General features: G+C 44.7%; 1 protein-coding gene across 3 annotated transcripts in view; it reads left to right on the top strand.

Annotated features, from left to right (window-relative positions):
- Positions 1-15,084, top strand: part of LOC142589638 (deoxycytidylate deaminase) — a 254,325-nt gene that overhangs the window by 233,711 nt on the left and 5,530 nt on the right. For 2 of the 3 annotated variants that reach the window (XM_075701160.1, XM_075701161.1), the window contains exons 1-4: positions 5,983-6,155; positions 9,404-9,551; positions 11,098-11,233; positions 14,294-14,507. In XM_075701160.1, coding sequence (XP_075557275.1) covers positions 6,109-6,155; positions 9,404-9,551; positions 11,098-11,233; positions 14,294-14,507 — 545 coding nt within the window. In that variant the 5' untranslated portion in view covers positions 5,983-6,108. Of the gene's footprint in view, positions 1-5,982; positions 6,156-9,403; positions 9,552-11,097; positions 11,234-14,293; positions 14,508-15,084 lie in introns of those variants that run through there. The other variant, XM_075701162.1, reaches the window with a different exon arrangement.

Below are 15,084 nucleotides of genomic sequence, written 5' to 3'. Positions count from 1 at the left end.
AGCTTGTCCGCTACAGCGTCTGCCATCGCTAGATGAGGCGTATCTTCTGAACGACTATCATGTGCCCCTCCTCGTTGTAGGGTAGCAAACTCGACGTACATGTTCCGCTGCCCTTCCTGCCTTTCCTTTCCTCTCAATTTCTCGAACTCCACAAATCAACATTTAAGAATATTTGACACCCACCTCTGAAGCAGGCAGTGGCAAAAAAATATTGTCAGCATGGTACAAAAGACACCATAAGAAGAAAAAAAAATACCCTAAGCTACCGCTATTTCTCAACAGGATTCGACGAAGATAACCTGGTGGTTCGCAATCACAAAAAGCGAGCTTCTTAGATTTTAACAAATTTGTCCTGGTTCAGTGATAAAGCCATGAGCCGCCGCTATACAAGAACGGGTCGCCTTTTACCATAGCCTCCGACGCAGGAACCGTGACAGGGACCTTTTGTGATCACCTTGACTGCGACGAATGTAACTTGCCTTTCACTGTGTGGTTATTCCAGCCATATTATAGTTAGGACCAGTTGCATGTTGCGCTGCTCAGCTCGAGGACGCGGGTTCGATGCCTGCTACGGCGGCCGCATTTCTTTTGGAAGCTAAATGTAAAAACGCTTCTTTTTTTCTACTTTCTTTTACTGCCTGCCCCGAGTCCTATACTGCGGCATGCCTCGTTACTATATCGCGGTTTTGGCACGTCAAATCCCAGAATTTTTTTTTTAACTGTTGCCTGCAGTGATATCTCGTAACCATGCCGAGCGTGTCCTTCTTCCAGGCCCGAGCCCTTATCAGAAGCCGCGGTCCTTATCGATGCCATATCCCCGAAAGCTGCGGCAAGTGCCCAAGTGAATCGTCACGCCACCGCAGGAAGCAAGTCTACTCCTCCAAAACACACCGTAGTAAACAGTATATTGCAGCACTGGCTGCCAAGACTCGCAGAGAGGAAGCATAACGGCACTAACCCATCACAACCATGACGGGGCAGATTTTTCTTGGCTCGGAAAGGGGGACCAGCCGGAAAGCGCCCGTCGCGGGATGCGGGAGTGTTATTCCGCCGCGGCCAAAGTCTGTTCCCCGGAGCTGCCCTTTTTATCGCGGGTGCGTCTGTTTTAGGTCGCTTCCTGCGGCTGCCCGCTGGGCGTGCTTGAGGCCAGCACTGTGGACGGGCGCGGACCCCTAAAATGTGCTGCACGGGCATGCGTTGCCAGCGAAGCTTCCGCACGTGTTGCGTGTGTAGTACGTTCACATGCTGTATTCTGGAAGGGAAAAAAATTGCCATCGGGTTGTTCTCGGTTGGTTGATCGATCGACCGGCCGGTCGTCGGTTAGTTGCATGGTTGCTGATACAGTATATTAATAAGTAATTGGAAAAAGGTATGATTGTACACAAGAAAAGTGACATAAGGACATGTTTCATTGTAAAAACTGACGTAAACTATGGCCTGTACTCGTTCCAACCAACTTACGAGTGATTAAGCAAGGAATATTACTATTATTAAATTATGTGGTTTTAGTTGCCAAAACCACGATCTGATTATGAGGCGCGCCGCAGTGGGGGACTCCGGATATTTCGACCACCTGGGGTTCTTTTAACCTGCACCTAAATCTAAGTACCACGGGTGTTTTCGCATTTCACCCCCATCAAAATGCTCCGCCGTGGCCGGGATTCGATCCCGCAATCTCGTGCTTAGCAGCCTAACACCATAGCCACTAAGCAAGCACGGCGGGCATTAAGCAAGGATGACGTCTTTAAGTTATCTCATAGAGAAGATTCGTTTAAAGAATTATTTCGTTTTCTTTTAATACATTTATAAAATAGTGGAACATATTGCCTATAAGGGAGTTGTACCTATGACGTTCAATGAGTTTCTGGTGTCATCACTGCGAATCTGCAATGCACGTTGTTTTTGCGTTTCCCGGCTGCTTGCCTTTGGACACAACTGCTTGGATCGCTTTTGTAGCGTTTGTCAATCACTTCGTGAAAGGAGCCGTCTATGCGTATATTCGGCGCACTTATCAAGAACGCGAACCAACGTGGCCAGCACCAGGCCATTTTCATTCGACACACCGAGAGTCGGGGTCGCGGACGTCATGGGCGCATGCGTCTCCAATCGGCTTCCTTTCTCGCGCCTTTTCTGCCTTACACGAGGCCTCCTCTCGTGGTGAGAGCGGTCACTTTGTTGTTGCAGAGGTGTGTAGCAATACAGGTTATGTAATGTCGTGGCTTACTGCAAACAAAAAAAGTGCAAAATAGTGTTTTGCTCTGGCTAAATTGGCTATAAAGGAGTAGTGTATTGTAGAGTTGTATAGTGGCTGCAAACAACCGCAGTGGTACAACGCAAGTCACGAAACTATAGCAGGGAAGAAGTTTGGGCGTGTTGGTAGTTCAATCGTAAACTTGGATATATACATAGCGTAAGAACGACACAAGGGCGAAGCAGGAACACGGTACGAGGGCTAACTTTTAACAATTGATTTATTGCAGCTGGTAAGCATATATATACTCACAGGGAAGCCACTGCAACAGACACACTGAAGGGAAAGAAGAAAGGAAAAACAGTCATGTGACTAGTATGCCAAAAATTCAAGCTCTTTCTTACATAAAAGAGTAGACGGCGTGCTAACACAATCGTCACCTGCTCTAGCTATCTCAGCTGCTTCGACAATTTCCCTCGTTATCTTGTTCCTGTGGCGACAGACAACAACAGTTTGTCTTAAGAGAGGGTAGCGGGGTGCTTTCACGTCACATTTTCTACAACGGGCAGCCAGATGCCCATCCATACCGACGCTCTCTACTTCATTACTATTCTCCGCCAGACGCACGTTTAAACATCTGCCCGTCTGGCCCGCGTAGTACTTCCCACACGAAAGTGGAATCTTGTACACCAGGTTACGAGTGCATGTTACAAAAGGATCCTTGTGCGCGGTAGCACAACCTGGCTTAAGTTTCCTCGTGGGACAGCTCAACCTACTCAACCTCAAAAGTTTGTTAGGCGCTCGTCCCGTGTTCCTGCTTCGTCCTTGTGTCGTTCTGGCGCTATGTGTCCCAGTTCACGAAGCTAACTGTATCGGACGAACCGGTGCTGTTGCGCACTCCAGGGTAGCGTACCGTACTGCTGCCGAGAAGTAGCGACTCCTGCCTATCGAAGCTCGACCGACATTACTTATTGGGTAGCGTGGCGTTGTCGGCGGGCTGCAGGCATCCGGTAGACCATGGCGACCGAGCAAGGGCGAGACGATTTGCTAGTGCGAAACTTGCACTGTTTATTCAAAGGTAGTTGAAAGAAAATAAGAAGAGCATGAAGTATGAAGTATATCACAAGTACATTTCGGAGCCCCCCTTTAGTAGGCTCTCTACAAGTCTGGGCGGGATCTTGCTTCCGTCGAGGACACGTGACAGGCACAGAGAGAGGGCCCCTCCTCCTGCATTACCGAGCACGGGTAGGAGAAGTCGATCCTCTTTTCGACGAATCCGGGGAGAAGGTCGGGTGAATGGCCTGTCGCCCGTGGGCTCCGGCCTAGTAGAAGGTAGGGGGAACGACCTGTCGCCCGTGGGCTCCGGCCTAGTAGAAGGTAGGGTGAATGACCTGTCGCCCGTGGGCTCCGACCAAGTAGAGGGTAGGGGGAAATTCCTGTCGCCACGTGGTGTCAGACGCCAACCCTAACAGTGCCCAGCAACGCAAGTAACAGCTCAGTATACAGCGAACAGCGGCGATCACAGTCGGCGATCGGCGAAATCTGATCTGCGGATCAGACGCGTCGGCTCTTCGTATACGTGGCTCAATGAACATTCCATCGTAATCGCTGGCGCTCGCGGAAGTTGTGGAATGTAGTACACCAGTATTCGCGTCGCGGGCACAGAACTGAATTGAATACACAAGGCTCGGCGACTACGTAGGCAATAGATAGAACCATCGATAACATTCGATACGGAAAGACGCGTCTTGCGCTAGGCGATAACACTGAGCATTTGTTAGTCGGTGTAATGCTGTCGCTGGATAAAGATAAACAAGCATTCGAGTCAATGTACTGCTGAAGCAACCTTGGGAATAGTGCAGGGCTGGTAATTGTTTCATCTTATTTTATTGCCAGCCTTTAAATAGCACACGTGCTCTGTCCCTCCGTGTGTCCGTGAACTTCCTCGTAATCGAACTCGGGTGGAGCAAGTCTCTCTCCGGACAATTCGGGCTGGTGCGGTCCTGGCCCTCACTCTCTTCCGCAACCTGTGGCCCAGCACTGGAAGTGCCTGCGAAGTGCCCAAAGTGCCCTGCGCCCGCGTCTGCAGCAGTTCGACACCTGCTTGTGGCATGTGTCGAGGGACAAAGGCCACTAGAAACAATAGAAAGCTTTAGGTTAGGGTATGCAGGCCGCACCCAAGCACTGGGGGACACTAAGCGAGCACTGAACTATGCAAGTATAGAAGAGACTATATAGTGCTTGTAATAGATCAGGCGCTGACTCTTCATTACGCATATTACTCCAAACTCCTCAGTCTCCATAATGAAGTTTTTATGATGATGATGATGATATTCATATATTAGCAACATTATGCCAAACTCGTTGTACGAGTTTCTCTCCCCTTGGCCGACAGCGCAAACAGGAAAAACGCCTCAAAAATGCTCGGATTGAGGTCAAATTTCTCAGGAAGCTTCCTATAAACAATGAAAATGAATGGCTCTGAAAAGAAAACTTGATAGTTCTTGGTGTGGCCGGGAATCGAGCTCGGGCATGCGGAGTGCGCGGCTAGCACGCTTCCCCGACGCCACGGCGGCTCCGTGTTTCTGGTTGACGAAAGGTGCGCTGAGGTAAGGCATGTTGTTGGGCCAGCAGGTTAATAGATTCGGCAAAATTTTGAACTGTACGAAGAAGACGGGACATGAACAGAAACAAAGACGCACACCTCAGACTCCCAAATGACTTTTTTTTATATATTTATAAGACAGAAAATTGATAAGGTTCTACAAAATAGATAAACAAGGAACAAACGATTGTGATTAACTTGTGCACGAGGCAGTGACAAAAAATAGAAATGCCACGTGTGCTCTAAGTGCATGGTAGAATCTTAATATGCCCATCTAAGAATTCAATTTCCTCCGTTCATAGTGATATAGAAGATGAGCTAGTGCAGGTGTCACCCCTTTCAGCGATATGGAATCTCTCGATAACTTCTCTTTCTCTTTCTGTTTTTGATTTTGCCTTTGAAAGTAATTTAGTGCGTTCCAGGTACGGTAAACAGCTTTTGCTGTCGCATCTCTTGCAGTGCAAGGTGAGATTACTGCCCGTTATGGTACGCATGGAACGCTCATTATCTACGAGATACCTCTGTCGTGCGGCCGGTCCAACTGGTCAAGCTGGCCGCTGTTTCAGTAAGCGAATAACTAACACGAACGATCCATGCGTACCGGCACGGGCAGTAATCTCTCATGTCTTCAAAGCATGGCGGCACGGCCTTCAAAACATGTCGCGCCTCCCAGAAACGGTTCACATAGGCAGTGCTTCAAAAAATATAACGCTTTCATATCACTTTCTGACCTGTTTTGCTACCGTAATCACCCCATGGCACAACGCAGGCATTTCCTGCGTTTCAATTCCCCTCTTTTCGATGCTAAGCATTTCAATATGGGAGTCATGACGTAAATTTTGTGCAATCTTTAGCTACGGTAGACAAAAACATGGCCTTAGAAATTGGCACCCGTCGCTGTGGATATCTCGAAAGCCTTTTAGCTTGCAGTAAGCATAAAATGAACCCTATAGTGGCAACAAAATTGTGAATTTAGCAACCTTAGGGTTTCATATAGGTGGTGTCCAAATCCACGTCTCATGGGGTGGCTTTCCAGTTAAAGTGCTAATCTTAAAGTATGTGTTGTTGCTTTTTGAATGCGGTGGAAGTAATTTTAAAAGCCGAATACACGTCAAATGCATCAAAAATTGGACACCAGCTATTTTTTTTTTTTCGTGACTTGACTCGCGTATGGAAGCGTAGGCAAGAGCCAAGCCGAAGACACGTGGTGCGCAATTCAATCATGCCGGCAAACCTGTAGTTGTATTGATACTGTGTTATAACATTTTTGGCACTTTTTAAGCATAACCTGAGCCATTGCATTGTCTGCAGCATGAATCCTACATCGGAGGAAGAAAAAAAGAGGCTGACCGATGAGCTGTAAGCTTTTTGAGAACTATTAAGCCGTCTGTAAATGCTTGTGTTTTCAGGTAGTCGGCTGTTGCATGTCTGCTCATATAATCGTAGGAGGAAGCGTCAACGTTATTGGCTTATGGAGTCTGTAGGCATAGATTCCCAGGAAAAGATATTGTCCGAGGTCTAGCATTTCAACTGCTTCCCAAGAATTTCCAGAGCGGTGTTTCCAGCTGTTTACTAAGCGTTCGCCGTATTCCACCTGTTTAGAAAGCGCCTGAGACACCTCGTTTTGAATCGTAGCGATTGAATGGGCGGAAGACTCAGCCGTCCTGCAGCACATTCTGTGGCAACAAAACGTTGGCTATACTAGCAAACTGCTTTACTTTGCAAACGGCGGCAGTCGCAGCCCAGTCGGTCCGGTTTCAACAACGTGAAAGGTGTTGAAATTTTCCAGCCAAGGACGTAGCGCCACCTGCCTGATGTGTTGAGAAAAACTGATCTGGCGGCGCGATGTTTTGAATGGGGTAGCGACTCGAGATCGCGCAGTTAGATTTCTTCTTTCTTTTCTTTCTTTCTTTTTCGTGCATTTTCAAGTCCTACCGTACACCTGACCGAAAGCTAACACTGAAGTAAGTTCGTATCTGTAACTTCGAACAACAATGAGCCTCTCAATGACAGAGCGTAGTATTGCTCTGCTGATAGCCGCCCAGCAGCGGAGTCGCCAATGGGGCGAAAAATAGCAAATCGCGCACTGCAGCGTGATACAGCTACACGCCATACTTTGAACATAAACAAATAAATGAATGACTAAAGCTCTTATTCAGCGGACACACACACACACACACACACACACACACACACACACACACACACACACACACACACACACATATATATATATATATATATATAAAGCCCTTTCTGTCATCATTTTGTTATATATATATATGTATATATATATATATATAACAAAATGATGACAGAAAGGGCTTTTTATTTTGTAGTAGACCACGTAATCTATTTCTAAACATTTCGCATTACTTTCTAGCATACTTCCGTGTTTCTTCTGTTTACGCTTCCTCAACCAGTGTTCATTTTACTTGGGATAACTCAAGAGCATCAATTGGTATCGATTGCTGAATCAGCTGCTCATAACTTTTTCGTGAAGAAGGCGTTGGAGAATAAAAGTGTGCAGAATACTCAGCACTGCACTACCCTGCAAATATCTGCAGTCCTCACTCTGAAACTGCTTAACAAGAAATAAGAATTGGGCTTTGGCAAGAAGTTTGTTAACCTGCTAAAAGGGTCCTGTACACATGAAGCAAATATGAAGAATTAAATTTTCAGCTCTTAACTGCTCAGGACAGCCTCATTCAAAGAACAATGGCCAATTATGGCAGTGGTGTTCAGGTGGGGTTAGTTTCCTAGGTCAGGCCACAATTTTTCTGCTTGGGCCCATTTTTTTCTGGCTCAAAGACACTACATGTGCATTAATTCAATGTTGCGCAGAAATCCAAGCAAAGTGTGCGAGACCCCATTTTAGCATTATCTGCAGTCCTCTAGATAAAATTGGTTGCTGTATAGAACTTGATATACAATTCCTCCATCCTCTCAGATAATCATGCAAGCTGCAGGATGAAAGGAAATTACTAAGAATGTCGGCTTGCAAATACTTTTGTGTAAGGATTGTGGTGATCTTTGCTAGCATGAGGGAAAGAAAACTAAGCAGCGGCCCCAACAATCCCAAATTCATGGTGTCATAATTGCCAGTGAAGCCTGATGCTCTTCGCAACATAAAGTAAGACAGCTGTGGCTATCACAGTGGCTGGATTGGCGTTTGCTGTCACTGCTTAGGTAATAACCACATGTACACCATTGCACTGACGTTAACAACGTTTCAGTTTGACGAATGTTTCAACCTCGAATATGTAAAAAAGACACTCGAGATAGACAGCTGAGTTTCTTCTCGCCACGCTCGAAGTCTCTGTTGGCCTTCATTGGCAAGGGCGGAAAAGGCGCCAGCTGCACGCAGACTGGATGAGGAAGCTTAGGAAGAAGGTGCTTCATCATGGCATCGGTCATGCCAGGGTGTCTCTCCTCAGCATTTTTCTTCCTGCTTGTCCTCTCTACGTTTTTCTACCTTATCCTCATTTTCACACTCATTAATCTTTGTCGGTACGGTATGAACCAACTGACCCAGCAACAAATAATCTTAAGGCAGCATGGTAAAGGGGTACAGCATGAAAAATTCCAAGAACGACAGAAGACCAGATGCCACAGTCAGAACTGGTGGTGTCTGCTGTTCTGTTGTCGTTATATTTTTTGCACTTTTAACATTTGCCTTTTACCATTAATATGTACGAACTTGCCCAACTTTTCCTCTTGAGTAATCTTGAAGTGACACTAAATATAACCACTAGATCAATTTGGACAATTAAATTATTCTCTAAAAGCTACATTTTTGTTAATTTCACAGTCATAGGTTGATCATTAGAAGAGAGCACGAAAGTCGAAGCTGCATTTTTCGGGTTTCATGCTGATACGTCAGCACAATGTCATAGATTTGGAAGTATTTTTGGGGCCATTTTAGCTTTGTAAAACTTGTTGAAGCTTGCTAAATTTAATTTCTGGATCCTTTAGAATTAAACCCGTCGTGGTTGCTCAGTGGCTATGGTGTTGGGCTGCTGAGCACGAGGTCGCGGGATCGAATCCAGGCCGCGGCGGCCGCATTTCGATGGGGGCGAAATGCAAAAACATCCGTGTATTTAGATTTAGGTGCACGTTTAGGAACCCCAGGTGGTCGAAATTTCCGGAGTCCTCCACTACGGCGTGCCTCATAATCAGTAAGTGGTTTTGGCACGTTAAGCCCCATAATCTTTTCTCTTTTAGAATTAAATATAGTTCCATCTTTACCAAGAAAGAATTGGCTAGGTTCAAGGAGACCCTGTCAAAATCCGTAACATCACTGCAAGCTGGTGCGGGAACTTCAAGGGACCGTCATCACCCATGCTTTGTTTGCGCTTCTTTGCTGGCTTGCCGAGCGTCTATGCTTCTTCTAACAGTAAGAGTGGCTTTCTTTGGAATTATAGAAGGGTAATGTGCCGGCACAGCTCAAGTTATTTTTCTCTTCACTGTCCCTTTGTTATTTTGCCTTCCTCTGTTTTACTTTTGTTTTACTCACATGCCTTTTATGGTCTTTGCCTTCCCCCCTTTCAAGTGCAGATGCAGAGGTAAAAATTGATTTTTTTGTCTTTATTGTTTCAAATCTGCAGGAGCGACTGCACAGCCCGCCTTCTCAGAATCTCGGAGCAGAGCTGTCGGCTAAAAGACACAAAGCGCACAAATTACCTCTCATGGCAGGACTACTTCATGTCTTCAGCTTACCTTGCCGCCATGCGTAGCAAGGACCCCAATACGCAGGTAAAAAGGAGCTCACTGTTAGCTCGTATTTGTCAGTGGTGCATAATTTTTCTTGCTTAGTCTGCTTCACTTCATTGCTGTTTGAAGGATAATTAATAATTTTGGAGAGACTGTGCCAGGCAGGAAAGAAATGGCCATACTTGGCAAGACTCTTTGAGGGTGAATCAGTATGCCTGCATTATTTCATTTATTCTACTTTAAGGGCCCATGGACATTGGGGGAAGGGGGAGGGTGCATTTGTGGTGAATGTTGTGAGCATCAAGGAAAAAGAAAAAGAACATTTTCTTTTTTTTTTCTGTCTTGGTGGCACTTTAGTTGGGGGGGGAAAGGCAGCCAGTGCAAAAAAAGCAGGAAGTAATAAAAGAAAAAAAAATGTCATATAAAGACAAATATTGGCCAAAGTGATGACTTGGTGAATGTTACAGCCGTTTATAAAGTGCACCCAGGCATGGTTTGTGAGGCCACTATATTGTATAAAAAAGACTAATGCCTGTGCATAACTTCCAGACACATACTGCCATTGGTACACCATGCCACATCTTGCAACCACTGCTACATTTCTTTCCTTTTCTTTTAATTTTACACACAATGGGTTTGCATTCTATGAAGACCAGGAGCCTGTTCGTACACTTGTGGGTGCTGTCCTTGTACAATGTTGCTAAATGTCCCTAATGGCATTGCAGGCACTTCCAGACCATGGTCACTCATATTGTTGCCTTGGTGCATGGATGCTATTGAGTGTTTTAGCACACTGAAACCAAGGCTTCACTGTATCAAGCATTGGGCAGACAACCAAGGCACTGTCGTTTCACCGTCTCAGAGACCGTGCAAGACTGTCATACTTGCATTACTTAATTGGCAGACTGTTACAAAGTGTTAAAAGCCCCATGCTGGTGCATTGTTTTCTGACATGCACTACTTTGAGCACACCACGCCTCATATAACAGACACTTCTCCATTTGTTTACCATCTTTTCCATTCTGCATGCCAAAGATTCGCAATGAATGATAAGGGAACTAGAAGCGCCTGGTGTGGTTTTAACACCATCTGTTCAAGAAGTCTAATCTACCATTCTGGCTTGAGTTACGGACAACTTTCTGGGGCAAGGAAGGAAAAATCTATGCAGACAAATCACACAAAAGTGAGAGCATTGCTGAAGAAAGTCCACATTCTCATCTGGCAATGAGTTTAAGCTGTGAAGGAGAAAATACAAACATTTTATTTACAACAGCACAATAAGACAAAACGCACCACTGAGTGTTAACGTCTGCTTATTTTTCAGCTTTTCTCTTTAATGTTTGGGCACATCCATTGGACATGGAAGCTATGCTGATTCACTATGTGTTCTGAGAAACTGAAAGCATTGTCAGGTGCTGCCTGATTAGTTGGCACAGTAACACATGTGAATAAGCTCCACTCCTATAGCTTTCCCTTCAGTGCCACAAAAGCTTGTCCGCAAGTAAATATCTTGTCCCTTTAAAGAAAGCCTGCTGTATTCCAGTCTGTCCAGGCGTCTTCAATCTTCTACAATCTCTATCTAATGCAGGTGGGTTGTGTAATCGTCAACGAAGAGAATAGAATCGTAGGAGCGGGCTACAATGGAATGCCCAATGGACTGAGCGATGATGAAATGCCTTGGGGCAAGTCAAGTGACTCGCCCGTTGATACCAAGTATCTGTATGGTGAGTATTCCTGAAGCTGGTCCTTCCATGCTCCTCATTCTTGCGTTTTAGTGACAGATGTAAAATATTTTTGAAGTAAAAAATATGGTACATAAGCAGCTAGCAGACTTTGGCAATTTCTTTGGCTTTGAACTCATTCACTATTGCAGCAGCATTCTTTCATAGCGAACGATCACCTTCTTGCTTGCTTGCGTGCTTGCTTGCTTGCTTGCTTGCTTGCTTGCTTGCTTGTATCTCTAATAATCGCAATCATTCACTATGGGAGAATGACCAAGAAGCCAATGGTTGCTTGGAGGAATGGGGTGGGGGGGTACGCACTTGAGAAATAATGTGTTAAGTGCAAGTAAGAATGTGCAAAAAATTAAATATGTCACACAATACTGAAACAGATAATTATAGAACTAGTGATATTAAAGAAAGAAAAGTTGTTTAGATAAATCATACTGTGAATTTTTCATTGTAATGCACACAACTTTGTTTCTGCATTATTTGGTATTCAGCGCTAAGTTTATACATGACATGAGATGTGCAGTACCACCTACAAGATTTGAGCTAAAGAAAAACTTTTTCTCTACCTTCACAGTGCTGATATATTGCGCGAGCTACTAAATAAAACTTCTGTGGCATTGTTGTTTTGACATCATTGGTGGTGACAACCTTGATGCTTTCGACAGTGTTTTCTGTCAGCCGCCTGACTATCAGTACATCTTCTGTTCTAGGTATGTGCCAAACTTGAAACTCATTATCACCATTGTCACGTGTACACTGATAGTGGCCTGACACTGTTTTCATGTTTATGATGACGGAGAACTGCACACTGATACATCGCCACCCTAACAACAATTTCTGTGCGACACGTGCGCCATCATTGTCGTCTATACAGTGTTGCCCATTGTGGCCTGCAAAATATCTTGCACCCTATCTTTCTGAATCTATGTGGAGTGCAAAGCCTTGCACTAATCACCAAACGTGACAGTGCAGCGGTTAGCAGGTCCCCCGGCTCAGAAGGGCCCATTGATGCCGTGGCATGACTTTAATTGTAGTGTTAGTGGTTTTAGGTCTTGTTTTACACTTATTTGGCTAGGTGCTGTGTACATTTTGCCCACAATTTTAACACCTGATGTGTCCCAGAAACTTAGGTTTTGCACCTCTCTTATTAATCTGCTAAATATCATGCACTTTTATATTAGCAGGTCTGTCTGCTTTGGAGATACCTATGAGCCTACTATAACCCGCCATGGTTGCTCAGTGGCTATGATGTTGGGCTGCTGAGCACGAGGTCGCGGGATCAAATCCCGCCCACTGCGGCCGCATTTCGATGGGGGCGAAATGTGAAAACACCCGTGTGCTTAGATTTAGGTGCACATTAAAGAACCCCAGGTGGTCAAAATTTCCGGAGTCCTCCACTACGGTGTGCCTCATAATCAGAAAGTGGTTTTGGCACGTAAAACCCCATAATTTAATTTTTTTTTATGAGCCTGCTATACAATGTATTAATACAGGTACTATGTTGTGTTTATTGTTTGGTAGTGCTCTATTACCAAATCTGTCTGCTTTAGAGATACCTATGTGCCTACTATACTGTACATTTATACAAGTACTATGTTGTGTTTATTGTTTGATTGTGCAGAATACATGTGCTCACTGGCATCATTCTGTGGGTCAGAATTGCTCTTTTCTATAAGCCGGTTCACTGGGGCTTATATTGCCTGCAGTGCAAGCAATGTAGTGGCTATGTTCTTTGCCTTGGTGCAAAGGTGAAGCTAAGATTTTGGAGACTGCCTGATGATGACAGGATAATGTCGTTGACAACAATGGTCATCTTCAGTGTAATGGAATTGATGGGCTGACAAACAGAGCAAACTCAGTTTCGATCACTTAACTGCGGTCACAGTAAAATTCAAAGTACTTTCTGCATTCAGCCATTGTCTGGGCCTTCCGATTCTGAGACAGATGCTCATTTAACTATAAAGGTGTTGGTACGAGCAAGCTTTAGGAGATATTGTAATGTACTTCTTCAAGACAAACAGAAATGTATCTTGGAACTACATTTGTCGGACAGTGTGAAACAGAATGTGGAAAGGGGATAAGGCCAGGATGTTCGATTGACACATTGCCCGACCTCATGTGTAGGTGTACAATGCATGGTGCCTTTGAAAAAAAGATTGACTTTGTGTTCACCTATAGTATGGCAAGCTGAACAGTGCAGTTGTTCCTGCACCACTGAACATTCCCCAAAATGATGCAACCCAGAATCATTCAGGAATGATCCTTGGTTCTGCCCAGAATGATTTCAACTATGTTATCAGAACGCAAACTCAAGCTTCAGGTTAAGCATGTTACAGAGCATCCTAAATGCAAGTTTCATTGTAAGTGTTTGGAAGCTGGAGAAGTAAAATGAAAATGGGCAGTGACAAGCATTCTTTTTCCAGTTCGAACAATAGGGAATTCCAATAAGAAGGACCTCCGACTAGCTCCTCTTGATTCCCTGCTTCACGTAAATGCCAGTAGCAATGAAATTTTACTTTTTCTTAGATTAGTTATAAATTACTAGTGTAGACTATTCTATTAGTATAGAATCTCGGCAAAGCTGCGGCGCAGGTAATCGTCTGGTTTATTGATTACGTGAGCAGAGGACATTGAGAGGCTAGCACATATTATGCATATCTGAAACCATGACCTCCAAGATTTTCAGCATGCCGCAGGCACCATCTATTCTCAGAGTTCATGCCTAGCCACCCTGCTGGTTCTCAATGTTCTATGTTCTGCATTATTTCCGTAAGGCAGTAATTTATTCTTTTCTTCATCTTTTTTTTTCTTTGTGCATGTTTTTGTATAAGAAACATCTATTTTTGCTAGCTTTTCGTAATGCATCTGCTTGTATTTCAAACATAGAATTTTGCACAGAGGCTGCTCTCTCTCTTTACTATCTGAAACTAAGCTTTTTGCCTGGTCTAAAATTTCTTTCCAGTTAGCCTTTAAAAAGCAAACTGTTGCACTGTTTGTTACGATCTGTCTGCTGCCTGTTGACAGCCTATCTGCCTCCTCACTTTCCTCCAGTGTGCCATGCTGAGATGAATGCCATTTTCAACCGCAATTGTTTTGAGTTGCGTGGCTGCACGTTGTACACAACGCACTTCCCCTGCAACGAGTGTGCCAAAATGGTCGTCCAGTCCGGAATCGGGCAGGTGGTCTTCCTGTGTGACAAGCACCCCGAAGAGCCGACTTATGTTGCGTCAAGGCTCATTCTTACCAAAGCTGGGGTTACCTTCAGGTTAGCTCACTGCTGTTTTTCTTTGTTTGTTGTTTTACAGCAAGGGTGTTAATGACAGTTGCACGAGAGTTTTTATGTGGTGGTGGTGTGAGTGCCGCTGCATCGGAGCCCCAAAACAGCCATGTAACCAGGGCATCGATGGGAACATGGAGTCGGACACTGACATGAACAATGAACAATTACTAAGAAGAGCCAGAGATGCAGCTCTGCCAGGTCGTTGGAACGCACGACCCCGTGCTGGCATCGTTAGAGCTGGCATCCACACAGGAACATGCAATGTACAGGAACAGGTGTATAGAAGTACTAAGCCAGCATGCAATGAAGTGTTTAAAAATACTTCACCGGTTATAACGAAGCATTTGCAAAGTCTTAAATAGACTTCAGGCAGTAGCGAGCCAGTCCCCTAGGAGTTTTGAAGGGCTTGAAAACTCCCTTGTATGGCTTTGCTCTTTTTAAAGTTCGAGTAGCTCGACTCTGCATACATCTGCGAAAATGTTTTTTTTTTTTCTTGTTGTTCTTGCAAAATCAGTCAGGGCTTATATTTTATAAAGGCTATTTTTCTGTGCTTCTATTTATT

This window comes from Dermacentor variabilis, chromosome 8 (genome assembly GCF_050947875.1).
Source record: "Dermacentor variabilis isolate Ectoservices chromosome 8, ASM5094787v1, whole genome shotgun sequence".
In the NCBI taxonomy this organism is placed as follows: Eukaryota; Metazoa; Arthropoda; class Arachnida; order Ixodida; family Ixodidae; genus Dermacentor; species Dermacentor variabilis.
The sequence above is the reverse complement of the archived record's forward strand: the minus strand, read 5'-3'. Positions and strand labels throughout refer to the sequence as shown.